Below are 26,579 nucleotides of genomic sequence, written 5' to 3' on the forward strand. Positions count from 1 at the left end.
GGAGAAATTGCGTTACAAATTTTGGGGGTCTTTTTTTCCTTTTACCTCCCGTGAAAATAAAAAGTAAAGGACAACACCAGCATGTTAGTGTAAAAAAAAATTTTTTTTACACTAACAGGCTGGTGTAGACCCCAACTTTTCTTTTTCATAAGGGGTAAAAGGAAAAAAAGCCCCCAAAATTAGTAACGCAATTTCTCCCGAGTACGGAGATACCACATATGTGGCACTAAACTGTTTCCTTGAAATACGACAGGGCTCCAAAGTGAGAGAGCGCCATGCGCATTTGAGGACTAAATTAGGGATTGCACAGGGGTGGACATAGGGGTATTCTACGCCAGTGATTCCCAAACAGGGTGCCTCCAGCTGTTGCTAAACTCCCAGCATGCCTGGACAGTCAGTGGCTGTCCGGAAATGCTGGGAGTAGTTGTTTTGCAACAGCTGGAGGCTCTGTTTTGGAAACACTGCCGTACAATACGTTTTTTATTTTTTATTAGGGGGACAGTGTAAGGGGGTGTATATGTAGTATTTTACCCTTTATTATGTGTAAGTGTAGTGTAGTGTTTTTAGGGTACATTCACACTGGCGGGTTTACAGTGAATTTACCGCTAGGAGTTTGCGCTGCGGTGAAAAATTTGCCACAGCCCAAACTTGAAGCAGAAAACTTACTGTAAACCCGCCAGTGTGAATGTACCCTGTACGTTCACATGGGGGGGCAAACCTCCAGCTGTTTCAAAACTACAACTCGTAGCATGTACTGACAGACCGTGCATGCTGGGAGTTGTACTTTTGCAACAGCTGGAGGCACACTGGTTGGAAAACCTTCAGTTAGGTTCTGTTACCTAACTCAGTATTTTCCAACCAGTGTGCCTCCAGCTGTTGCAAAACTTCAACTCCCAGCATGTACTGATCGCCGAAAGGCATGCTGGGAGATGTAGTTATGCAACAGCTGGAGGGATCGCAACTACAACTCCCAGCATGCAGAGACAGCTGTTTGCTGTTCAGGCTTGCTGGGAGTTGCAGTTTTGCAACATCTGTAGAGCTATAGTTTAGAGACCACTGCATAGTGGTCTCCAAACTGTGGACCTCCAGATGTTGCAAAACTACAACTCCCAGCATGCCCAGACAGCAAACTGCTGTCTGGGCATGCTGGGAGTTGTAGTTTTGCAAGATCTGGAGGTGCACAGTATAGAGATCACTTTGCAGTGGTCTCAAACTGTAGACCTCCAGCTGTTGCAAAACTGCAACTCCCAGCAAGCCTAAACAGCTCTCTGGGCATGCTGGGAGTTGTAGTTTTGCAACATCTGGAGGGTTACAGTTTAGAGACCACTATAGTGGTCTCAGACTGTAGCCCTCCAGATGTTGCTAAGTAACTTACCGGCTTCCGTTGGATCCAGGGAGCTGTGTCGCGGTCCTCTTCTTCCGCCGATCGTCGCCCGCTGCCGTCGCTGATCGTCGCCGCTGCCGTCGCCGACGGGTAAGTGGATCTTCAGCGTTCGGTCCCTGTCGGTTTCCCCGTTCTGCCCCGCCTATTGTCGGTGGGCAGGACGGGGAAACCGAAAGTAAACCCCTCCGCCCCTGATCTGCTATTGGTGGTCGCGTCTAGACCACCAATAGCAGAGATAGGAGGGGTGGCAACTCTGCCACCTCACTCCTATCGCTACAGGGGGATCGTGGGTGTCTAGGACACCCGCGATCCCCCTTCTATTCCGGGTCACCGGGTCACCATAGACCCGTATGACCCGGAATCGGCGCAAATCGCAAGTGTGAATTCACTTGCGATTTGCGCCGATCGCCGACATGGGGGGGTCTAATGACCCCCCTGGGCATTTGCGCGGGGTGCCTGCTGATAGATATCAGCAGTCACCCCGGCGCGATCCCCGCCCGGCGCGCGGCGGGGACCGAAATTCCCACGGGCGTACAGGTACGCCCTTGGTCCTTAAGTACCAGGGAGCAAAGGCGTACCTGTACGCCCTTGGTCCTTAAGGGGTTAAAGGGGTACTATGGTGGTAAACAATTTTTTTTTCAAATCAACTGGTGCCAGAAAGTTAAACAGATTTGTAAATTAGAAAAATGTGTGCAGCTCACAACCAGGTATTCGAGGTTATTGTGGTTAAAGGATTGATCCCCACCAATCCAAATGGGTAAAAACTAAAACAAAGATTAACCACACCTCAAGAATACTACCCTAGGGTACACAGTGAATAATTGTTTGAGACATAAAGTTTTGAAAAAAATGCAGATTTTATTAAAACAATAAAAACCTAAATGGTTAAAAATATCAGAGCAATGTCAATGTTATCTTAAACTGTCATTGGGCACTAATGACAGATTTAGAAAATATGAATATATATATATAGCAGCCACCGAATATAGAATAATCTATAGATGTTAAAAACAAATGCAATTTTTCAACGGCATATAATGATCCGGAGTCAACTATTAGTCCGGCACCTATGATGAATAAAAAAAGGGCTGATAGTCTGGCACTGTAAATTACTTTTATTTTATAATCTTAATCCTTCCAGTACTTATCAGATGCTGTATACTGCAGAGGAAGTTCTTTTCTTTTTGAATTTCCTTTCTGTTTGACCACAGTGCTCTTTGCTGACACCTTTGTCCATGTCAGGAACTGTCCAGAGCAGGAGAGGTTTGCTATGGGGATTTGCTCCTACTTTGGACAATTCTTAATACAGATAGAGGTGTCAGCAGAGAGCACTGGGGTCAGACAGAAAAGAAAAATTCAACTCCCTCTGGAACATACAGCAGCTGATAAGTACTGGAAGGATTAAGATTTTTTAATAGAAGTAAATTACAAATCTGTTTCACTTTCTCGAGCCAGTTGATATGAAAATGATTTGTTTTTCACCGGAGTACCCCTTTAATGCCACATGTGTTTTGGGCAGGATAGCTTGATTCAGCACCATGGAGAGTGTTCCCAACCAAAGACTGTTCTCCTAGCAAGGAAAGATGTGGAGCTTCTCCAATTACAGTACTTGCAGTGTTTACCCATAGCTCTCACTGATAAGATATGTCCCGGTTATCTGCTGTGGATTTTCAGTTTTCTGCAGAAGTTATCGGAAATTTGAAATGTATCGTCTTTCCACTCATCCAGGTCTTATTGTGTCTTTACAACTTCTGCGAGGGGACATGGAACAGATCCGTAGAGAAAACCAGCTGTTGTTTAATAGGGGAGCAGCTGTTACCCGGAAACTGGGATTCCCCGATGTCATCATGCCAGGTATAAATGAATAAGTAAACAGTAGTATAAAGATAACCTATTGTTTCATTACATTTCTTGCATTTAGCTCTATTACACACTCATACACTCTTATTTACATACATAATGCGCTCACATTACAGGGTACATGGGCACTTAATATATTATTTGAGTAGCAAAGCAGTAAAGGCATCCATGTGAGCATTTCAAGGAGTAAACCACCACTGACCAGAAAGAAATGTGCATTTTACAAAAAAAAACATCTAAAAAACTCTAAGACTTTTGAATCAGTATTCTTTGGAACACTGCATCCCACAATCAGTACATCATACCAGCAGTCAGGTGGTAGTGCGATGGTCTAGGGCTGCTTTTCTTTTGCAAATGACTGGTCATAATTTCTGGAACCATAAATTCTTCTCTATCAGAAACTATGCTGGAAGGAAAAGGTCCTCCTGTTAGTATGTGACCTAAAGCTCAAGTGCAAGTCAACCCCTGTACAGCTCAAAAGAAGCAAAGGGAAGGTTTTGGAGTCAGGGGGAGATTTATCAATACCTGTGCAGAGGAAAAAATTGACCAGTTGCCCATAGCAACCAATCAGATCGCTTCTTTCATTTTTTTTCAAAATGAAAGAGGCGATCTGATTGGTTGCAATGGGCAACTGGTCAACTTTTCCTCTGCACAAGTTCTGATAAATCTCCCTCAAAGTCCTTAGCTGAAACTCTTTGAGATGCTGTGGCAGGACCTAAACAGGCAGTTTATGCTCAAAAACCCTCCAATGTAGCTGAATTACAACAATTCTGCAAAAATGAGTGAGCCAAAATTCCTCAAATGCAGGGGAGAGAGGTATTACTTTTGTACTTAAATGATATAGGGTTTGAAAGGTTTTATCTTTAAAGATTATCTGTCATCAAACCATATTTTCTAATGGTTTATAATCACTAACAACTCCTAACACCTCTACTGCCCTTAAAAAAATGTACAAGCTTTAACCCCTTAAGGACATAGCGTTTTTCCGTTTTTGCACTTTTGTTTTTTCCTCCTTACTTAAAAAAAAATCATAACCCTTTCAATTTTTGCACCTAAAATTCCATATGATGGCTTATATTTTGCGCCACCAATTCTACTTTGTAATGACATCAGTCATTTTACCCAAAAATCTACGGCGAAACAGAAAAAAAAAATGTGCGACAAAATGGAAGAAAAAACGCCATTTTGTAAATTTTGGGGGCTTCTGTTTCTACGCGGTATATTTTTCATTACAAAAGACACCTTACCTTTATTCTGTAGGTCCATACGGTTAAAATGATACCCTACTTATACAGGTTTGATTTTTTATTACTTCGGAAAAAAATCATAACTACATGCAGGAAAATGTATACATTTAAAATTGTCCTGTTCTGACCCCTATCACTTTTTTATTGTTCCATGTATGGGGCGGTATGAGGGCTCATTTTTTGCGCCGTGATCTGAAGTTTTTATCGGTACCATTTTTGTTTTGATCTGACTTTTTGATCGCTTTTTATTTATTTTATGTTATAAAAAGTGACCAAAAATACGCTATTTTGGACTTTGGAATTTTTTTGCGCGTACGCCATTGACCGTGCAGTTTAATTAATGATATATTTTTATATATATATATATATATAATTAATTATCGCGCTGTCCCGATCAGCCCGACTGAGCTGCCGGGATGCTTTTACTTTCACTTTTAGACGCAGCGATCAGCTTTGATCGCCGCGTCTAAAGAGTTAATGCCGGACATCTGCCGGAACGGCGATGTCCGGCATTAGCCATGGGTCCTGGCTGCTGACCGTGCGGGTATGATGCAAGTTCAGCTGTGTATCATACCTTTAGCGCGTGCAGGAGGCAGGTAAGGCACCCTCCTGCTGCGTCCTAGCTGATAGGGACATCGCGATTTTATCTGAGCTGCCGGGATGCTTTTACTTTCACTTTTAGACACGTTGATCAACTTTGATCGCCGCGTCTAAAGAGTTAATGCCGGACATCTGCCGAAACAGCGATGTCCGGTATTTGCCATGGGTCCTGGCTGCTGATAGCAGCCGGGACCGTGCGGGTATGATGCAAGCACAGCTCCTGAGCTCGCTTCATAACCCTCCCGTACCGCAGCACCGTATAAACCCGGCATTCTGCGGCATGTGGTTAAAAAGCTGTGTATCATACCTTTCCCCTTGCTCACATTGTGTGAGCTCCCGGCAGGAGAAAGTGGGTATTCCCCAGCAGGCACGTCACCACTGAAGCCTGTAATAGCTGTGCCTCTCCATGCCCCGCACGCACTTCCTGAGTTTGGTCTCTTGCCAGGCCAGGAGGAGACCAAACTAACTATTTGACTTGCGCAAGGAACAGAACAGAGCCACCTAGTGGCCATTTTTTTCAATCATATTAAAGGAGATCTGCAGCCATAGACACTTATCCCCTACTCCCTGTCATGCTGCGGCCCACACGCCTCCTACCCGGGAGAGCCAGGGCCCCGTAATGGAAATTGCTGGGGGTCCCAATGTTCGGACCCCCCGCAATCTCCTGTACGGGGCCCCGGCTCTGCCTCACTCCATGTATCTCTATGGGAGAGGCGGAGATGCAGTGTTTATGCATCCCCACTTTTCCCATGAAACTTTATGGAGGGGGCACGTCGTCGACCTCCGTGAGGTCGACGACACCCACATTAGCCACGCAGAGCCGCAGTAATGCCAGGTCCCCGTATGGAAGATCGCTGGGGGTGTGGCTATGGCTACAGTACTACTTTAAAAACATATAAAAGTTGAAAATTTTAATAGCAAGTATAGCAAATAATAATAATAATAATTATTATTATTATAATTACATAAGGAATTATATATTAAAAGTTTAGTTTGGTAAACAGGTACTCTTTAAAGGAGTACTCTAGTGCAGAGTATTCCTGCTCTGTCCTGCCCGGGCTGCAAAATAAATGAAAATGAACCATCACTCACCTCCCTGGGTTCCCGCGGAGCGTCACTACAGCTGATCGGTCCTCCGGTGCATCTCCTTCATACTTCCGGGTGTAACGAAGCGCCCCCAATCAGTCGGCGTTAGGCTGAGCGCCATGTGACGTTTCGTTACACCCGAGAGTATGAAGGAGATGCACCGGAGGACCGACCAGCTGTAGTGGCGCTCTGCGGGAACCCAGGAAGGTGAGTGATGGTTCATTTTCATTTATTTTGCAGCCCGGGCAGGACAGAGCAGGAGTACTCGGCACTAGAGTACTCCTTTAATAAAAAGAGTGATCATGTAAAAATGTAAAAGCTACATTTTGGTTTTCCTCCTGTTGTCTTTATCTTATATTAAAATGACTGCACTTATGTGTGTGTATGTATTTATATACATATATATATATATGTGGTGGCCCAGTACGGCATGGTGTTGCCCCATACCTTTCCTGCCCTGTCAGGCAGTGTCCCCAGGGCACCCTGTAGTTGTTTCCCCATTTGTATATATGTTGGATATTAAAAGATGCATTATACCTTTAATAAAATGCACCATGTGATTGTTGCCCAGGAGGTACCAGTGACCAGCTGACCCCCAGAGTGACCTATGGGCTCTCTGCTAGTCTCCCCCATATAGGCTCTGGGTGGAGCTAGCTTCTCTCTTTTTCTTCCTGCTGAGGTCCAGTAAAGTCATGCCAAGTATGTGTGTCCAGAGTAGTGGAGGCCTCAGTAGTCAAGTCCTGCAGCCACAATTCAAGTGCAAGTGAGATAAAGTCACCATCCTGTCATTCACAAGTCAGTCAAGTCATCTGTCTATCCAGCGTGGCCTGCACTAAATTCTTCTGTGAGGTCTCTGTGTCACTGGTCGCCTCCTTGGGCCCTGGCTGCACTGCATAGACTGTAACTGTCTACCCTCAGTAAAGCTACTGTTGTCCGTAACTTGGCGTCGGTGTCTTTATTGCCCCCGTGCCTAGCCCAGGATCCAACGGTATACCTTCGGGTGGTTAAGGATAAACCACGCCCTGGCATCACGAAAACAAAGGGTTAATGCCATCTGCCCCTAGGGTAATTACATCAGCCTGCAACTCACACCCCAACATGCCACAACTTTTGGCGTCACGAACAGGATACGGGTGTGTGCCTTATGCCACAAGTCCTCCCCCCTAGTCTGAACTGTGTCCAACATTGTCTGCAAGAATTGCTTGCCGATGCGAATAACGGGACTTTGTCTATGTACGGGACTTTGTCTAAGACAAGTGTTTTACTCGTGGCGCTTGTGAAATAGAGGGGGAGGTGAAGGAAAGACTGTTGTTTGCCACTGTGGAATATAAGAGTCGGTACCTGAAAGGGTTCATTTGGTCCGGTGTTTCCCACGCACGAACGGTCGCAGCTCCGCCCCGTCAGTCTCCAGCGGTGATGCCTCTTCAGCACAGCAAGGAGGAACCAAAGAGCCGCCCTGTGTTGCACAGGGGAAGACTTTGCTGACCAGACCAAAACAGGAAGTTCCCTGGGCGCAGCCATATTGGAGGTTCAGGCGGCTGTGCCCGGCTCCGCTGTCTTCTATCAAGCACCCACTGCAGCGCAGACTCTGCAAACACCAACAATCACCAGTATCAAGTTTCCGGTGCCATTAACCCACTAGCGTCCGCAAGTCTGGTCGCAAGACAAATTACTACGGGGTACCTGCAAAATAGAGGGGGAGCATCCATTATAGTACCCCCACTAGCCAAGTCCAAGCCACTGCAGCACTTCAACAATTTTCTTAAAGGGGAAAGCACCTTATTCTTCTTAAAGCGACAGTGCACTCAAAATCCACCCAGATGTCAGAACCCAGCTCTCCAGATCAACCAAGCGACAGTGCCTCTCCATCTCCATCACCTGCCCAGCGGCCAGAATGTTGCCAGTTTTGCCTGCAGTCCAGATCAACAACCCTGGTGTTCCAGCATCTGCGCCACTTTTTATGGGGAACTCTATCCTCCCTACCTACAATTGCTCACAGGACAACTACAAGGAACAGCGTTAGAGGAAGTCTGCACCTGGTCAGCCTCCGAGAAGGCAACTGTAGAGCAGATCTTTGAAGGACTGTATCAGATATTTGAGTCACATTCTCCATCAGAGGTACGTCTCTGCCTGTACGAAAGGCGACAGAAGCCAGATGAGACCTTGAGAGCATATGCCGTAGCCCTACAGAATGCCCTAGAGACTGTCCAAAAACTGGATGGTTTAACTCCTGAGCAGGGCAATAAGGTGTTACTGGACAGATTTGTTCATAATAAGTGGGACAAAGCCCAGCTGAGAATGTTCGCAGTCCAAAACCCCAACATGTCATTCCCCGCTTCCAAATGATTGATTCCGGGACTGAGTTAGAGGGAGCTTGTCCACCTGTCCAAGAACCACTAGGAGTGGTAGCCAGACCTATGGCCACCACCATTACCAGCCCCCACCCCGGTGTCTCCTGCTTTGCCACTCACCGCAGCCTCAGATTTACAGAGTGTTAGGCAGGACATTGAACAACTGACTAAGGCTGTGAAGGAGCTTGCCACCCGGTCCCCTCCACCTGACTGTGAATCTACATAGAAAACCTACCCTTGCTCCTGCTCCCCACAATTTGAACCATCGCAACCCTCTACCTAGTAGACTCCCATGGACTCAAAGACCCTTTTGTACCCATTTAAATAAACCAGGACATTGGAAAACACAGTGCTGGGATTTAAACGGATTTCCCCTGAGGTCACGGACCGGCCCTTAGGAAAACAGTCATCAGGTCCAATCCCAGAATGACCTAAGTCAGGACTCTCATTTTATGCCGTCTCTTGCCCCTATGTTCAAATTATTGTAGAAGGTGTACCATTGGATGCATTGATAGATACAGGGTCACAAGTGTCTACTATACCTAAGACCATTTTCTATCAGCATTGGGATGCTAGTTTATTGTGTGAACCGGAGGATGTTAACTTCAGAGTAGTTGCGGGTAATGAGCAACCAGTCCCCAGACATGGATACTGGGAGCTAACCATTCAGTTGGGGGAGCATGTACTTAGCGGGCAGGGAGTGATTGTAACTAATGTGACAGATAAGGGGTCTTCTGAGTTTATATTGAGGACGAACATTATGAAAAACTGTTTTGTTGAAATTGTAGATGCCTTGCATGCCTCTCTTCCCCATATGTCCCCTTCAGGCCAGCATGCTGTGCAGCACCACTTGAAAATTCTACAAGTGGAGCAGAGGTTTGCCAACAAGCAAGGTGAAATCTGCAAAGTTCGAGTACAAGACTCGTCACTGTTACCAACGGGAAAATTCCAGTCCAGTTAGTCAACCTGTCCGATGCTGCTACTGTGTTACCCATATACACCCCAGTATCCCAGTTGTATCTAGTAGAGTCAAAGGACATCTTAACAGAACATATGGTGGCCCGACAGCGTGCAACCCAAATGGCCGAAGGGTCCAGTCCGAGTCCTCCCAAGCCCTGGTGGGCACAACTCCAAGTTGGAGACGACACTACCCCAGGGGACCAGGTCAAGGGAGTCAGCAATGTCGCCAAAAGGTACCATGAAGCTTTTAGAAAACATCCCACAGATTTCGGGCATACGTCCATGATCCAGCACCGAATCCTCACAGGCAACAGCCCACCTATGAAGGAAAGACACCGTCTGGTCTCACCAGGCATGTATCAGACTGTCAAGAAGATGCTGGCCAACATGAAAGAGGCAGATGTCATCCAAGAAAGTCAGAGTCCCTGGGCGGCGCCACTTGTCCTGGTCAAAAAAAAAAGACGGAACCATCCGCTTCTACAGGAAGCTGAACAATGTCACACATAAGGACGCTTATCCCCTGCTAAGGATCGAAGAGTTGTTTACAGCCCTCGGGTCTGCTGCTTACTTCTCCACCCTGGACTTAACCAGCGGATATTGGCAAGTGCCCATGGCCGTGGAAGACCGGGAGAAGACCGCCTTAGTGACACCCATGGGACTGTTGGAGTTTAAAAGTATGCCGTTTGGGCTATGTAATGCCCCTGCCACGTTCCATCATTAGATGAAAAGATGCCTGGGCCATCTGAATTTTCGAAGTGTCCTATTGCACCTGGACGATGCCATTGTGCATTCCAAGTCCTACCAGGAGCACCTCAGTCATCTGTCAGACTACTTCCAAGTCCTGATCAAGCATGAGCTGAAGATCAATCTGTCAAAGTTTCCCTTGCTTAAATCTCAGGTATACTACCTGGGTCATGATGTCAGCGCCGGAAGAGTCCAGCCCAATCCTAAAAAGGGGGAAGTTGTCAAGAACTGGCCTACCCCGCACATGGTGAAAGATGTCAAGAGCTTCCTACGATTTGCCGGCTACTACCGCCGCTTTATTCCCCACTTCGCCCAGATTGCAGAACCCCTCACAGCTTTCTTACGGGGTACGGCGAAGGAGAACTACAATGGAAGACTACCTGTTGAATGGGCCTAAGAGCAAGAGGCAGTGTTCCAAGCTCTTAAACGTCTGCTGACAAAACCACCGATCCTGGCGTATCCAGACTACAGTCAGCCGTTCTGGCTATATACCTATGCCAGTTTCGAGGGTCTGGGAGTCGTCTTGTCCCAAGTCCAGGAAGGACAGGAGTGGGTAGTTGCCTATGCCAGTCATAACCTGCGAGGAGCCAAGAAGAACGATGCCAACTACAGCTCATTCAAATTGGAACTTCTCGCTTTGGTATGGGCCGTGACCTTATTTTATCAACAGTACATGAACCAAAATGTTTTGACCACCCTCAGGAATGGCGAACTCAGGTCCGAAAAGGTTCAAGAAGACCTATACACCTGAAAGACTCTTCAGGACGAAAGTTGAATCATGGGGGATCTGTTGGATTACCTTCTGGCGAAAATGGTACCAATCCATCTACGCCGGGCCCACTGTGACTATGAGCAGAAACGTCTGTGGTGACAGAGGAAGTGACTGTTTGTGCACAAGGGACTGTTGTACCGAAATGATTTGGATCCGGTCTCTGGTGATCGACTTAATCAGATTCTTGTTCCCTGAAGAGACGCGGTGATGGTCCTCAACGCATATCATGATCAGTCGGGGCACTTTGGAGTCCACAAGACCGAAGCTACTGTCAGGAGCAGATTTTGTTGGATCGGAATGCGGAGCAACATTGAGAAATGGTGCAGTGAATGTGCAGTCTGTAACGTCACCAAGAATGTGCGCAAGGACGCCAGAGAACCCCTCCATTCCATCCAGAGTGAAAGGCCTAACCAGTTGGTCGCCCTAGACCATGTCAAGTCTCCTACCCAGTCCGGGTACACTTATTGTTATGTTCTCACCATGGTGGATCACTATTCCAAGTGGGTTGTTTTTAAACCCATTAAAGATCTCACAGCCAAGACAGTGGCCCAGATGTTCTACTCCAATTGGGAGCAAACCCTTGGGTGTCCGGAGTCTGTCCTGATGGACCGTGGAATGGCCTTCGAGGCCCAACTCTTCCAAGAGCTGTGTCAATTCCATACCTGTAAAAAACTCCCGACTACTGCTTACCACCCCCAGGGGAACAGGCTCTGTGAGCTCATCAATCAAGTCTTTATCCACATGTTGCAAACAGACTCTGTGTCAAGACAAGAAGAGTGGCCCTGTCTGCTGCCTGAACTGTTGGAGATTTATAATAATACAGTCCATTCTTCTACAGGATACACCCCTTTCTACGTGACGATGGGGCGACATGGGCAGCTTACTAAAGACCAAGTATTTGGGTTTCAAGCCCCATTCGACACCTCTCCGCAAGCCTCCCTGGAGTGGGTCTCTGACCATCAGAGCAGAATCCAGGAAGCCAAAGAAATTGTCAGCAAAAAGATGGGCGAGACTTAACAAAGACAGCAACAGGACTACAACCGTCATGCCTCTGCCATACCACTTCAATTGGGCGCTAAAGTGTGGCTGAGAAAATTTCCAAGAACTCATAAATTACACTTTATCTGGAAGATGGAACCCTACACAGTGACGGCCATACCCTATCCAGACTCTGATGTGTACGAAGTACAAAAGCCTGGGTATGAGCCACAAGTTGTTCACTGCAACCGAATCAAACTGTGTCTAAAAGACGATCTGCCATTGCTCACAGCACCATCTCCTCCAGCTGTCAGACCTGTAAGAGAGTACGTCCCAGGCGAGGGGATTCATCCCTTTATGCACTTCCTTATGTTTTTCCCAAGTCAGCTTGCGGTCTTCTGTGTCTCACTAGCCTCGGGGTCTGTTCCACCAACATTAATTTCTACTCCAGCTCCAGTCTGGTCACCATTGGCTCCAGTTTATACAGCAGTTTCCAGAGCGCCAACTCTGCCACCAGTCTCTCCAGCAGTCTCTGCCAGAGTCCTGCCAGTCCTGACCCTGTACCCACTCTTTAATTCGCTGAGAAAGAGCCAGCCACAATTGAAGCTATACCAAGAGCACCAGAAGACTCCGGTGTTCCAGACTCTTCAGAAGTGGTGTTGCGTAGGTCCCAACGGTCAACCCAAGGACAACTCCCAGCAAGGTACAAAGATTAACTCACATTAAAACCTGAAAAAATGATGTATCACAGATAGTCCAGTCATATGGTAAAAGTAAACTGGAATAAATCCCGGCACTCACTCTTCGTATCATGCAGAAAGGGTCTTTATTTACGCAAATAAAGACCCTTTCTGCATGATACGAAGAGTGAGTGCCGGGATTTATTCCAGTTTACTTTACTAATCTTCCTCGTGCACCACGCTAGTCCATGTGCCGCCCTACATTTTGAACTTTTTATATGGTAAAAGTAGTCCACAATAGATGTGGAGAATTCACACTAAGATAGGCCTTATCTTAGTGTGAATTCTCCACATCTATTGTCTTAACCCCTGCATATTTGTGAGATGGAACCTGTGTCTTCTGCTTGTGAGCTTAGATTTGCTTTAGACTTGATAAAGGGAGGAATCCTGAAAGCTTGTCTCTACAAAATGCTGTTAGATCAATAAAAAAAGGTATTACAAGATTCTGCAACATTTTTTGATTTTGCATCCATATATATATATATATATATATATATATATATATATATACCGTATATATATATATATATATATATATATTACACTGACCGTCTTCCCATTATACTTGCACTTAGTTTACATTGTGGTGTTTGACCTGGTCCCTTTTTCACTGGTAAGACTCCTGTCTCTGAGTCCTGAGTGGCATATGTGCTCACTCTGTACATGCTGCAGGCGCAGTATTGCACGGTTCTGTTTCTGGTTATTTATTTTTTTACATCCCTCTCTTTATCACTTTCTCCTTTTCTTATGTTGTCACTAATTTCTTTTAATCCTTCTGCCCCAGAAATACAGATAACAGAGTGTAAGTCCCTTTGCATACTGCTGCTTGGGCCCAACCGACTGCCTTAGGAGGGCACTGCTTTCATGTAGTGACATCACATGATGCCTTTCTAGCTCTGCACTTATGAGCTTTACCACTGGCCAGTGTATGACTCAATGGGGGGGGGGGGATTATATTATTTGTGCATGGCATGGCAGAAATTGGCATCGCTGCACAGGAGTAATGTTCTGCAGTTTGGCAGTGCACCTCATGTCCTGCAGATGCTATGAATGCTTTGCTCAGTTGATTGATGATGCTCCACTGTGGGTGCACTGGTTTGCATAGTTGTCTTATCCACTGTGTGTATCTCTTCATCACAGGGGACATGCGCAATGACCTCTATGTAACTCTGGAGAAGGGTGATTTTGAGAGAGGAGGGAAGAGCGTACAGAAGAACATTGAGGTCACCATGCATGTATTGTATGCTGATGGAGAGAATCTGAGGGTAAGATACTAGTAACCACTGCATGTTTTAGTAGAATGTATGATGCAATATCAATATTACAATCTAGGCTACACCTTTTGCATCGTGTGTTATGTTCTAGTCACACCTAGAGCTGTGTTTATAATTCTGTTCTTTTCTTCTGACCTTGTATCCACCAGTATCTCTTTGCTGTTTCAGATCAATCTTCTTTAAGACTGGGTTCCCATATGTCTGGCTCTGTGAACCCAGCCTAAAACTCACTGCAACTGATGCAACAACTGATGACAAAAGTGTGTTTAGATCCTGCATTCATTATATGTGCATGCTGGACAGAGGAATGCAGCAAGATGCGTTCTCCTGTCCGTCATCCATGTGGCGTGTTTCTCCGTCGATCAGTTCTACAATCAGTTTCCCTCCAGTTCTTTTTCCTCTAGCCTGGAAGGAAATGCTGTCAGAAGACATATGTGATGAGGGCCTAAGAACAAGAATGAGCTTCTTTATTTCAAGTCAAGGTACATACAGCAGGGAGATAAACAAGCACACCAAACGGGCACGGTGAGGCAATGGCCATTTCACGCAGGGATGTGTCTCTTCACGTGGAGGCAGGAAGAAGCGCTTTCCTGCGCAAAGTGACTATTGCCTCAATGCACCTCTGCTTGGTCTGCTCATTTGTCTCCCCATTGTGTGCACCTTGATTTAAAAAATGTTGTTTGCGGCAGTGTCAGACTTTCAATTTGCGACATAGTATTGCGCAGTGACAGATTTAGTCTTTAGACTAACTACAGTACCAATTGAACTTAGATATGGACAAAGGCATAATGGTATAGACTTTTATAGCTTTGTAAACTATCTTTAAAGTGACTGCGGGAGATTTATCATTGTCTTCCTGACATTTTATTGGCTGAAATATTGCACAATTTCAAAATAGACAAGTTTGGCAAAAGTGAAATGCAGTGCTTCATTCTTGACTATGCAGTGGACGAGATTTATTAACTGCGTCTTTTTCTAAAAAGGCGCAAAAATAATGCACAAACGTTATAAAAAAAGAAACAAATTCATACTATCTCTGCCTTGTCTTAGAAAAATTACCTACTACAGCAAGTTCTGAGGGGATTTTTCATTTGTGAATTTTTTTTTATCAAATTCTGTTCACTGTTTTTATACATTTGGCACACATAAGCTAAAAACACAGCCAACAAAAAAAGGCTGTGAAGTAGATGTACACAGACACATAGGGGGAGATTTGTCTAAAACTGTGCAGAGGAAGAGTGGTGCAGTTGCCTATGGCAACTAATCAAATCGCTTCTTTAATTTTTAAAGAGACCTATGAAAAATCAAAGAAGCAATCTGATTGGTTGCTATGGGCAACTGCACCACTCTTCCCCTACAGAGGTTTTGATAAATCTCCCCATATTGATAAATCTCCCCACATTGATAAATCTCTCTCATTGTATCTAGAGATAGAATGAACTTAGAGGATCTAAACTGGGAGCAACAGAGTTTAAACCTTTGATATACATAGGCCTGGTGTGGGCAAATTTCTCTGAACTGCCCCTGTACATACGCATGACACCTTGAGACACTGCACAATACTCCACCTGTATACAGTGACATGTTTTGATCCATTCCTAATGAAGTACTCAGGAAGAGTAGTGTGATGTTTTCTTTCTGTTTACTGGTATTTTTACTAGTATTACTCTATGATTGTTAATAATATAAGTTTATGGCTTGTGTTTTGCAGGACTGTGTCAGCCTGGGAACCGGGGAGCCCCCCCGCACGCAGTACCACTCATTTGTCCTTTACCACAACAACAGTCCCCGGTGGGGAGAGCTCATAAAGTTGCCAATCCCTATTGATCGATTCCGGGGATCCCATCTACGCTTTGAGTTTCGGCATTGCTCCAGTATGTCTTAAGAGACCATTATACCCCAAAAAAGCTCATAGCAGGCAAGGTGGGGGATATAGTAATGTGTGACCAACAGCCAGTGCATGAAAAAACAGGCAACAGAGTTTCCACCCTGAAAGGGCATGTCCAATCTAGTTTACCCTGCACCACCACCATAGTAGGCAGCACACAGAGCTTCTCTCTGTTTTGTGAGCTTATCATTACATTTAAACAGCTTCTCACCTCTCTGTGGGAGACCCCTTTAGTAGCCACATCTTAATGTTAACTTTTTGTTTTTTTTCCTGTTTCAGCAAAAGATAAAGGCGAGAAGAAGCTCTTTGGGTTCTCCTTTACTCCACTGATGAGAGACGATGGGACTACGCTGTCTGATGACATCCATGAGCTTTACGTCTACAAGGTATTGTAACTTATTTTGAAACATCAACGCACTGTTCTCATCGTGCAGCCTCTGACTGCATATCTCTCCACAGTGTGACGAGAACAGCACCTTCAATAACCACGCTCTCTACCTGGGTCTTCCCTGCTGCAAAGACGATCTGAGCGGCTGCCCCAACATCCCGTCCAGTCTTATCTTTCAGCGCAGTCCAAAAGAGACATTCTGCATATCCACACAGCTCTCCTCATTGAAGCTCACACAAAATGGTATCTCATGCACAGCAAAGCCCCACACCTATCTATACTAAACTATACTAAACACAACAAGTAGGTCACATCACCATCATCCATACCAAACACCATCATCAATACCAAACACAAGTAAGGCAAAACAGACATAATTGGCATCTTGCCTCTCTTTCACTGCAAAATCCTTTTTTGCACAAATGAGCCCAGAGAAGTTGCTCTCTCAAGAATCCATACACACTAATGAGGATTCTTTCCAAAATACATCAGCATGGTTGTTGGTTTTCCATGTGGAATACATAAAATAAGGATTTTTTTTAGGTGCCATTTCCAGTTTTGATGGACACAACTTGTTGGTGTGTATGGATTCTTGAAAGAAATACCAGTAGGTTGCACCACAGCCCACAACTTTCCATATCTAACACAACAAGCTGGTCGTAGCACAGCTGACATCTATTCATACTAAACACTAACAGCACTTCAGCATAGGAACACACCTATACACATCCAATGTAAAGAAAAGCTTGTGTCCACTTTTATCTCACACATAACCACACAAAACACAGATTTACTTCTGCTTGCTCATTTCTTCCTACAGTTGACCTTCTGGCTCTTCTGAAGTGGAAAGCTTACCCAGATCGGATATTAGACATTCTTGGCCGCCTGCGGCATGTGAGCGGAGAGGAGATAGTGAAGGTATGTAGACGGCAGTCACATTGACACTATGACTCAGTATGTCCTCCAGATGCCACTGCTCTACTTTCTGTGACTTGTCTAGTCAGCCATGACAGTGTCAGCTTGTATGTTGCTGATAGGTGGCAGGACAGATGTGGGTATGTCAGTACCCTGCAGCCTCCCTGCTGTGTTATTAGAAGGAAACAGCACACATTTAAGGCCACTTTATTAGATACACCTTTCACGATTTGTACTTTCCTGTATGAAAACTATGCCTATGCCCCAGGAAAGCAGCATAAAGTTAAGTGCCCAAGTTTTATGTGGATCAGTTTTACATTAGAATGGGAAGATTTACTGACCTGAGAGACTTAGAACAAGGCCTTGACATCAGTGCTAGACTAGCCTGAGCCAGGATTTCACTGCCAACCTTGGGGGGTTTTCTTTTGCAACTGTGTTGAGTGTATATAAAGAGTGGTTTCATCAAGGAAGAACATCTTGTGAAAGGGGATCCTGTGGACATAAACAACGCACTGATTAAAGGGTCAGAATTGTTCTGTACCTTTGGAATAAAGACGTTATTGCTGCACCCTGAGTGTCATCTAAAATTCTTTCATACGTCACATTGGACTTGTGTTATTTAAGAGGACTGAGCACCATGGATGTGTTTTCAGTACTTGTGGATTTGCTCTGTGATAAGCTCCTATTCACACGTGCTTGCATTTCAGCGTGAGAGATTGTGCTGGTGATTGTTATTGTTCTTTTGTTCGTGGAATTGAGTTATTTTTTTTGTATCCCACACAATGGCCATAGTTTTGAAACAAAAAAAAACCCGCCAGATAACCCCTTTAATGGCTTATCCACAGGATAGTAATAATAACTATTATATAGTGGCAACAAATTCCACAGCAGTTTACAGTTCTGATAGAAAGATGTCCAGCACCAAGAAGGCAGATACAATACTTCTTTATTGTGGCATCAGTAAAAGTAGGGTACACGGGACAAGTAGCCTACGCGTTTCGGGCTATAGAGCCCTTAGTCAGGGCATTGCCATGACTAAGGGCTCTATAGCCCGAAACGCGTAGGTTACTTGTCCTTTGTACCCTACTTTTACTGATGCCACAATAAAGAAGTATTGTATCTGCCTTATTGGTGCTGGACGTCTTTCTATTTTGCTACTTGCTTACGTAAGGGAACGCCACCCACCAGTCCGAGCACGAGAGCCAGAGGCGAGGGACGGAGCTGATACCACACAATTCCTTTACAGTTCTGATGCTTCATATAGAGACAATTATCAGACATTACAGTTTTACACACAAGTTATTCAAACAAGTAGAGTGAGGGTCCTGTTTGAGAGAATAGGCCATCAATCACTGATTAGGGGAGTGCCAACAACTGGCAACCCCACTGATCAACTGTTAAGTCCCTTCCATTATACTGTGACCATTATACTGTGAGTTACAGTTATCCCTCAACTTACAATGGCCTCAACATACAATAGTTTCAACATACAATGGTCTTTTCTGGAACATTTGAACTTGAAACCAGACTCAACATACAATGCTACGGACAGTCCATATCTGTTCCGCATACAATGGTTTCAACATACAATGGTCGTCCTGGAACAGATTAATATTGGAACTTGAGGGACTACTGTATTCACTGTTTAGAAGTGGTACTGGGTAGCTCCTATTGAACTGGTATGTAGTAGCCTGGCTGAACAACTCGGCATTACAGCCCAGTTCACTGTATAATGTGGGGTGTAGAACAGCATGGCCTATACTATGGATAGGCCATCAGTCGTAAAGTCCCAGAAAACCCCTTTAAGTTGAATCTGTCAGGATACTTTTACATTGCTACACTTTAGAGAGACAATCCATGGCACTGGATAAAGTGTCTGGGAGGCGGTCTTCTTGGCTTTCTCCTTCCCCTGACTTGGTTCCCCTGTGGTTCGCACTGCCTAATCTCCTGACATCTGCACATAGGAACCTGTGAGCTGTGTTCAGTCCTGTGGATAATAATAAAATTTCTGTATCTCTGCAGTTTCTGCAGGACATACTGGACACCCTCTTTGTCATCCTGGATGATAACACAGAGAAATATGGTCTACTCGTCTTCCAGTCTCTGGTAAGGACATATGCTATTGAACACTACAGTTTGCATCTCCCTAAACTGAAATGACTGGTTAGAGAGAGCAATAGATCTTCAATTTGAAACAAACGATAACAGTGTGCAGTAGATATTATTTACTTTTTTTACAGTCAGCTCATTCCCAGCCTTAAATGACTGATAACAGGGAGCAACAAATTAGGCCCCTTTCACACTATAAAGTTGCTCCGTTAAAAGACCTGTTATAAACTTCTATGAGAAAAGCCTTAAAAACTGATGTTAAATGGCCTTTACAAAATCCTATTAAAGTCTAGGGAATTTTTCTGATTATCCGTTATGACCCTTTATAGCCTATCATGAATAACGCACGTTATTTGTGACGGAAGAAAAACGGCACATACACAAATTTTTCTTCCATCACAAGAATCGGGTAAATTAACGGCCGTTATTTTTAACATTGAAGTCTATGGCAAACGGATGAGCTGTTATGTCATCCGTTTGCACCTTAGTTTATAATATCCATTATTACTTCTGAGCATGCTCAGAAGAGGTGACATGAGCAGACTCCTGCAGTGCTGAGGGACTACTACTACTATTCCCATCATGGAACAGACTTGTTTCCATGATGGGAGTAGTAATTCCCCAGCTATATAAGTCTTGCCCCCTGCAGCACATTTATATAGGTATTGTTCCCCGCAGCGCAATCATATGCCCCCACAGCGCATATATATATTTTCCCCCTGCATTGCATATGTATATATATTTTCCCCCTGCAGCACATATATATATTTCCCCCCGCATAAGCCCCCAGCAGTGCTATAAATGAAACGTATTCTATTAGCAGCGCATAAGGCCAGGAAGCCGACTGACCCGATGCACTGCTGAAAGAATACTTGTCCTTCATAGCGCTGCGGCAGCATATCTACATAGAAGCACTGTGGGGGTCAGATAACGCTATATGACTGGCCCCCACAGCGCTTCTATAATCATATGCCTCCACAGCGCTATGAATGAAAAGTATTCTAACAGCAATGCATCGGGGCAGCCAGATGCACTGCTGAAAGAATACTTGTCATTCAAAGCGCTGCAGCAGCATCTGTATATAGATGCGCTGCGGGGGTCAGACATATATCCATATGTCTGACCCCCACAGCACTTCTATAATCGAATGCCTTTGCAGCACTATGAATGAATATCTGGCCAGCCCGATGCGCTGCTGTTAGAATACTTTTCATTCATAGTGCTGCGGAGGCATATGATTATAGAAGCGCTGTGGGGGCCAAACATATGGATATGTGTCTGACTTCCCCAGTGCATCTATATACAGGGGGGGGGGGGGGGGAATCATACATATACACATGGGGGAATTAGGGGACGCACTGAAGTTTAAAAACCCTGCCGGAAGCCCAGAATGGCTCCTCAGTACTGGCCATTCAGGGCTCCCTGCGGGGAATTTAAAAATGAAAGTAAAATACACTGTACATCGCAGGAGAGTGGAGCATGCCACCCGCTACCCTGTTTAATAACTTCTAATCGCATCGGGTCTCAGAAGGGATGTACATATGCCGCCGCAGCGGCCCTATGCGCTACTAATAGAATACTTTTCATTCATAGTGCCGGCGGGGGCTTATGATAGCGCTGCGGGGGGGGGGGGGGGGGAATAAAATATATGTGCTGCGGGGGGAAATATATATATGTGCTGTGACAGGGGGGGAAATATATATATATGCGCTGCGGGAGGGAAAATATATATATATGCGCTGCGGGGGCCAATACCTATATAAATGTGCTGCAGGGGGCAAGACTTATATAGCGCAGCAGGGGGCAAAATATATAGAAGCGCTGTGGGGGCCAGACATATACCCCCCAGCGATTCTATATATCTTTCCCCACCGCAGCGCTTCTATTTGAAAACCCCGCCAGGAGCCCTGAATGGCTCCTCAGTTCCAGCCATTCAGGGCTCCCGGAGGGAATTTAAAAATGAAAGTTAGTACATCGTAGATTGCAGAATAGTGAAGCATGCCGCCTGCTCCCCTGTTTAATAACTTCTAATCGCATCGGGTCTCAGAAGTGAGACCCGGTGCGATCAATCCCTCAGCCCCTGTACTACAGCCCCCATCATTGAACAGAGTCTGTTCCATGATGGGGGTAGTAGTACAAACACTAATGTAGCCTCCCCAGCCACCGGCAGACTCCCCCAGCCGGGGAACTACTACTCCCATCATGGAAACAAGTCTGTTCCATGATGGGAGTAGTAGTAGTCCCAGCTGTGGGAGTCTGTAGGCAGAGGTGTTAAAATGGCCGTACATGAGGGATGTTATAATGGGTCTTAATGGGTGAATATGCCCGTTATTTTGATGGACGTTATTCCGCGGTTAGCACCCGTTATTTCATCCATTATTATACATCTGTTTTTACACAGAAAACTGATTTTTAATAACGGATGAATGCTCATAGTTTGAAAGGAGCCTTATACTCACCTATCCTAAAGTAAGCCTTTTCCCACTTCGGAAATGGCTGATAATAGGAAGCTATTGTTAGCAAGAGAAGACCAAAAGACTAAAGATTCCTTATATTGCATTTTCTCTTGGATGGTGCACATTATGCTCCTCTTCATATTTTGTACACTACCTCTTCATATATTAGACTGTGTTGTACACTGCTTATATCTGCTATTATAATCCTTCTTCTATCCAGGTTTTCATCATTAATCTGCTGCGGGATAGTAAATATTACCATTTCCGGCCAGTGTTGGACACATACATACAAAAGCATTTTGCTGGAGCCCTGGCCTATAGGTAAGTAGTGGTCTACATGAACAGGGGTTGTGTGGTGTAAAAAAAAAGGCAATAAGTTACACTGATGTTGATGTGAAGCCTGATCTTTGATGCTTTCATGAGGTTCTAGACTTTGTGGCCTTGTTAGGTTTATGACATCACCATATGCAGATCAAATTAGTTTATCAAACTAGAATTAATATCACCGAAAAAAAAAAGCTCTTGCTCTTTCTTTTGCAGAGAACTAATTCGGTGCCTAAAATGGTACATGGAGCGATCAGCGGATCTCGTGAGGCAGGATCACATTCAGGAGGCTATGAGGGTGAGTCTGGAAATTAGTGACATTTACAACAGGGAAAGTAACATTGTATTTTGTAAGTGTATATTGGGTTTAGTGCAGGTGAACAGCGTGTCAGTTTCTCTTTAAGTAAGAAGGTGTCTTGTATGACCGTGTGGACATTGCCATCTTCATAGACAGCAGTTTATTCTGTGCGGATTCTGCTTAAAGAATAAACAAGATCATTGTTCTGGTGGCGGAATTTCAGCAGCAGACGCTCCTCTGCTGGAATTTTGTTACATCAGAATTTCCAAGCATAATCTCTATGCGGAATTGTGCTTGGAAATTCCTCAGTATAAGCCCAGCCATAGAGATCAGAATCCACACAAGGGCAGAGGCAGACTGCACTGTTACAGGTTACATAGCCAGGGCTCAGCAGGGAAGAGCTTGCTGACTATTAGGTAGCCAGGGAAAAGAGGAGATGCTCATTAGTATCAGCTAAGACTATTGTACTACAATAACCATTGTATTACAATGATTACACTTTATTAACATAAAAAAAACATAAAGTAAACTTCTATGGCTAGTATTGGCCATGCATTTTGCTAAGTGTATCAGTGGTTTCTTGGTTGCTCCTGGATATTTTTCTTAGCAGAGTCCCATGGTCATGTGTTACTGCACAGTTCATACCCCCATCCTGCTCAGTGTACTAGGTCTTCATTTGCACTCTGATGTTCTTCCAATCTTTATTCTGGGTCTCTCTGTAGGCTCTGGAGAATCTTTTTAAGTTCATTGTCCAGTCTCGCCTTCTGTTTGCCCGTTCCACGGGTGGTCTGGAGGAAGAACAGTTCCGCTGCAGCATCCATGAGTTATTCCAGTCAATGCGTTTTGTGCTGAGTCTGGACACAAGAAGCTCTGATACTCTGCTATTTACACAGGTTAGTGGGATGGCTGCACTCAGCATACTAAGCCCCATTCACTGTTACTCTTATTTCTCTCTGTTTTTTGTTTAATTTTTAAAGCACTGCTCATCCAGAGAAGATCATTTTACTTTTACGTCAAATCTACATATAATGTTGAGTAACATTTGAATCCACTTACTTGTATTGATCATGGAATACATGTTGCCCAAAAGTCAGACATATTTTTGTCTAAGGGTATATTCACACCTCGGAATTTCTGTGCAGAAATTCCGCCGTAGTTTACTGTACTTACATTTCAATGGGATTCCGCTGTCCTATTAAGACAGCAGAATTTCTGCAGCGAACATTCCACTGCAGAAATTCTGCTTTCCACATTCCACAGAAAAAGATCAGTCTTATAGTTTGTGGAATTCTGCCATTGAAGTTAATGGGGCTTGAATTGTGCGGAATTCTGTGTTCCGCAAATCCGTTCAGCAAGCTTTGCTGAATGACATTTTTGCAGAACTGTGGAAATTCAGCTGTGTGAGAATACCCTAAGAGAGATTGATAAATCTGGGTTATCATATTAGGCTATATTCACACCGCATAAAAAATACAAGATTTTTTTTTTGGTTTTTTTACACACATTTTTGTAGCAGTTTCTTTTAGACATAGTTTTTAAAAATTGGACGTTTTGCCAATTACTGCAGACCATTACACATAAAGGATTCACTGAGTTGCTGAGAATTATATGGGGATTGTGATTGTACACGGAGCTTGGGTTTCATCTTTCTCATATTTCTCGCTATTCTGCAGTAACTGATTACTTGCTTGTGCTTCAAATCTGCTCTTCCCTCCCCTTTCTTCTGCTTCTCCTTCTACACCCTCTCTGCTCCTCATTTTCCCCAATAAATTTAAAGCAGCCAGCAACTGGAGGACAGGTGAGCGGAACAGGGGAGTCTGATTCCCAAAAGACTGCGGGCTCTACAAGCCCACCAACAGTCTGCTGTGTAAGTAAAACCCACCCCCTAAAATCACTCCCCACCAGGACCCGGCATATGGAATGGACTGTCACACTCTGTCCCCTTCACTCTGTATTACCTGCACATTAAACCTTAAAGCAAACCTACAATTTGGAGCTGCTTTTAAGGATATATTGGGAAATTGCATAAATATCAGTACCCTAGTATAATACCATTGTTAATTCACTTTTACAGCCATTTCGAATCTGAGACAGTCTGGGAGATATTATCTGAAAGCTTCTTGATGGAGTTATGCTAATAGTAACATCACATCAGAGAATTGTTACATATGCAGTTCCTTTATCTATCACTTAAAGTTGCCCCAAGGTCCATACTTATCCCTGTTATACCACATGACCAGGCACTGATCCTACCACCCCTGTATAGTGCACTGCATCTGTCATTCACTCCTGTTTTCCATTGACTTTTGCAATGTTATAATCAGGATCTAAATGTAAAAAAATATTTCAGTGACTTTGGGAAGTTGTCATTCATCAAACCCTGGTATCTCACATGTTTTTGGCTGCTACAGAGCCATGAACTAACTATTCAGCCTTGCATTTCTAAGCTGACTACTGTTCAGTACTTGATGCAAACACCACTGGGGATATTTGTCAAAACATGCGCAGAGGAAAAGCAGCCAATCAGGTCTGTTCTTCCATTTCTTAAAAGGCGTCTGAAAAATAAAAGAAGCAATCTGATTGGTTGCTATGGGCAACTGATCAGCTTTTTCTCTGCACACATCGTTCACAGTGCACCGCAGCAGAGCATGAACTAAACACCCTGAACCATCCGATGAGACGTGTGAGGTGTAAGGTCTAATAGCACGAGAGCTAACAGGAATTCGGCAAAGACGTTTGTGGGACCCAATTGTAATAATTACAGAATAATTCCCTTATATATATATATATCTATGCTATAAATCGTGAAGGAGAGCAGCACAACTAAACAATCAATTTTCCATGGGTACATGCTACATAAGCCAATAGGTGTAAGAAAAAGATTGTGGCACTCACCCTTCAGAAGGCTGTATGTCTTCTTTATGAAATGTATCAAGATTTACGGCATCACATCACAAGTTCAGCAGACAATAACCATTTCTCGCTGCTAGGGCGCTTCTTAGAAGCGCCCTAGCAGCGAGAAATGGTTATTGTCTGCTGATCTCCCCCGCACCATAGTACACACCAGTGTATATATATATGTGTATATGTATGTATATATATATATATATATATATATACTGGGTCACTATAGGTAACTATAGGTATAGGTGAGTGCTACGGTGAATAGATGTGTGGGAACATAGAAAAGACTACTATAAATAATGATGGAAACCCTGGTATGCCATAAACATTATAATCAATAACAATGCTACCACTGTTTCTTGGATCTGGGCATCTAGGGGTGAGAGTTGGATCAATGGTGGCAGATACAGTGACATTTTGTACCCTGTCCGCACAGTGCTATAATGGTTGCTGCTTTGCTGAGTGACCTTGTATTTTACATTATTGCATGGCTGCAGTCTGTAATGCAGTTTTGCTTCTTGCAGGCTGCCCTCCTCAGTTCCTTTCCTGCCATTTTTGAGGAGCTGCTGGCCATGTTTTCAGTGACGGAGGTGGCGGAGTTTGTTCGTGGAACACTGAGTAGTCTCCCCAGCACCCTGCACCTGGGCCAGTCCATGGATGTGGTGAAGTTACAGTCAATTGGTAGAACTGTGGATTGCCGGCTCTTCTCATACCCAGGTGCAGCACTGACTGAACAGGATCATTGTTATTGTACTGTGACCGCATATGTTACATCAGGCCATGAAAGTGAATTATATAACATAAACATAGTGAGGAACTGCTGGTGCACGCTGTTGGGGCATATTCGGCGGGTTATTGTACAACAGTATGAATGTATGGATGAATGAATTACATTTCTAACAACTTGGCAGGTGAGGACACCTCACAATATTTTGCTCTTATATCTGTTTGTATAATATTTCCTTAATGTTCTTTGTCTTCTCTCAGAGGCTCGCCGTATTCTCTTACCAGTTGTTCTACACCACATCCACCTTCACCTTCGACAGCAGAAAGAGCTCCTTGTCTGTTCTGGCATACTCAGCAGTATTTTCTCTATTATCAAAAGCAGCTCCACGGTAAGGGATGTGAGAATCCATTAATGTGTAAAACAATGATTACCCTGAGCACTGACTAATCCCAGGACATTAGATACAAATTGGCCATAATAAAACATTTGTAGCATTTTTCTTAAAGGGTTTCTCCGGTGCATAGACATCTTATCCCCTATCCAAAGGATAGGGGATAAGATACCTGATCGTGGG

At 44.4% G+C, this 26,579-nt stretch overlaps 1 protein-coding gene across 4 annotated transcripts in view; it reads left to right on the forward strand.

Annotated features, from left to right (window-relative positions):
• The window catches only part of DOCK3 (dedicator of cytokinesis 3), a 258,008-nt gene that overhangs the window by 195,995 nt on the left and 35,434 nt on the right, over positions 1-26,579 (forward strand). For all 4 annotated transcript variants that reach the window (XM_056525156.1, XM_056525154.1, XM_056525155.1 and 1 more), the window contains 12 exons: positions 3,113-3,238; positions 13,863-13,987; positions 15,708-15,870; positions 16,164-16,270; positions 16,344-16,515; positions 17,093-17,190; positions 19,210-19,293; positions 21,973-22,073; positions 22,293-22,374; positions 23,097-23,267; positions 25,803-25,995; positions 26,266-26,393. In XM_056525156.1, coding sequence (XP_056381131.1) covers positions 3,113-3,238; positions 13,863-13,987; positions 15,708-15,870; positions 16,164-16,270; positions 16,344-16,515; positions 17,093-17,190; positions 19,210-19,293; positions 21,973-22,073; positions 22,293-22,374; positions 23,097-23,267; positions 25,803-25,995; positions 26,266-26,393 — 1,550 coding nt within the window. The remainder of the gene's footprint in view (positions 1-3,112; positions 3,239-13,862; positions 13,988-15,707; positions 15,871-16,163; positions 16,271-16,343; positions 16,516-17,092; positions 17,191-19,209; positions 19,294-21,972; positions 22,074-22,292; positions 22,375-23,096; positions 23,268-25,802; positions 25,996-26,265; positions 26,394-26,579) is intronic.

This window comes from Hyla sarda, chromosome 6, assembly GCF_029499605.1.
Source record: "Hyla sarda isolate aHylSar1 chromosome 6, aHylSar1.hap1, whole genome shotgun sequence".
Lineage (NCBI taxonomy): Eukaryota > Metazoa > Chordata > Amphibia > Anura > Hylidae > Hyla > Hyla sarda.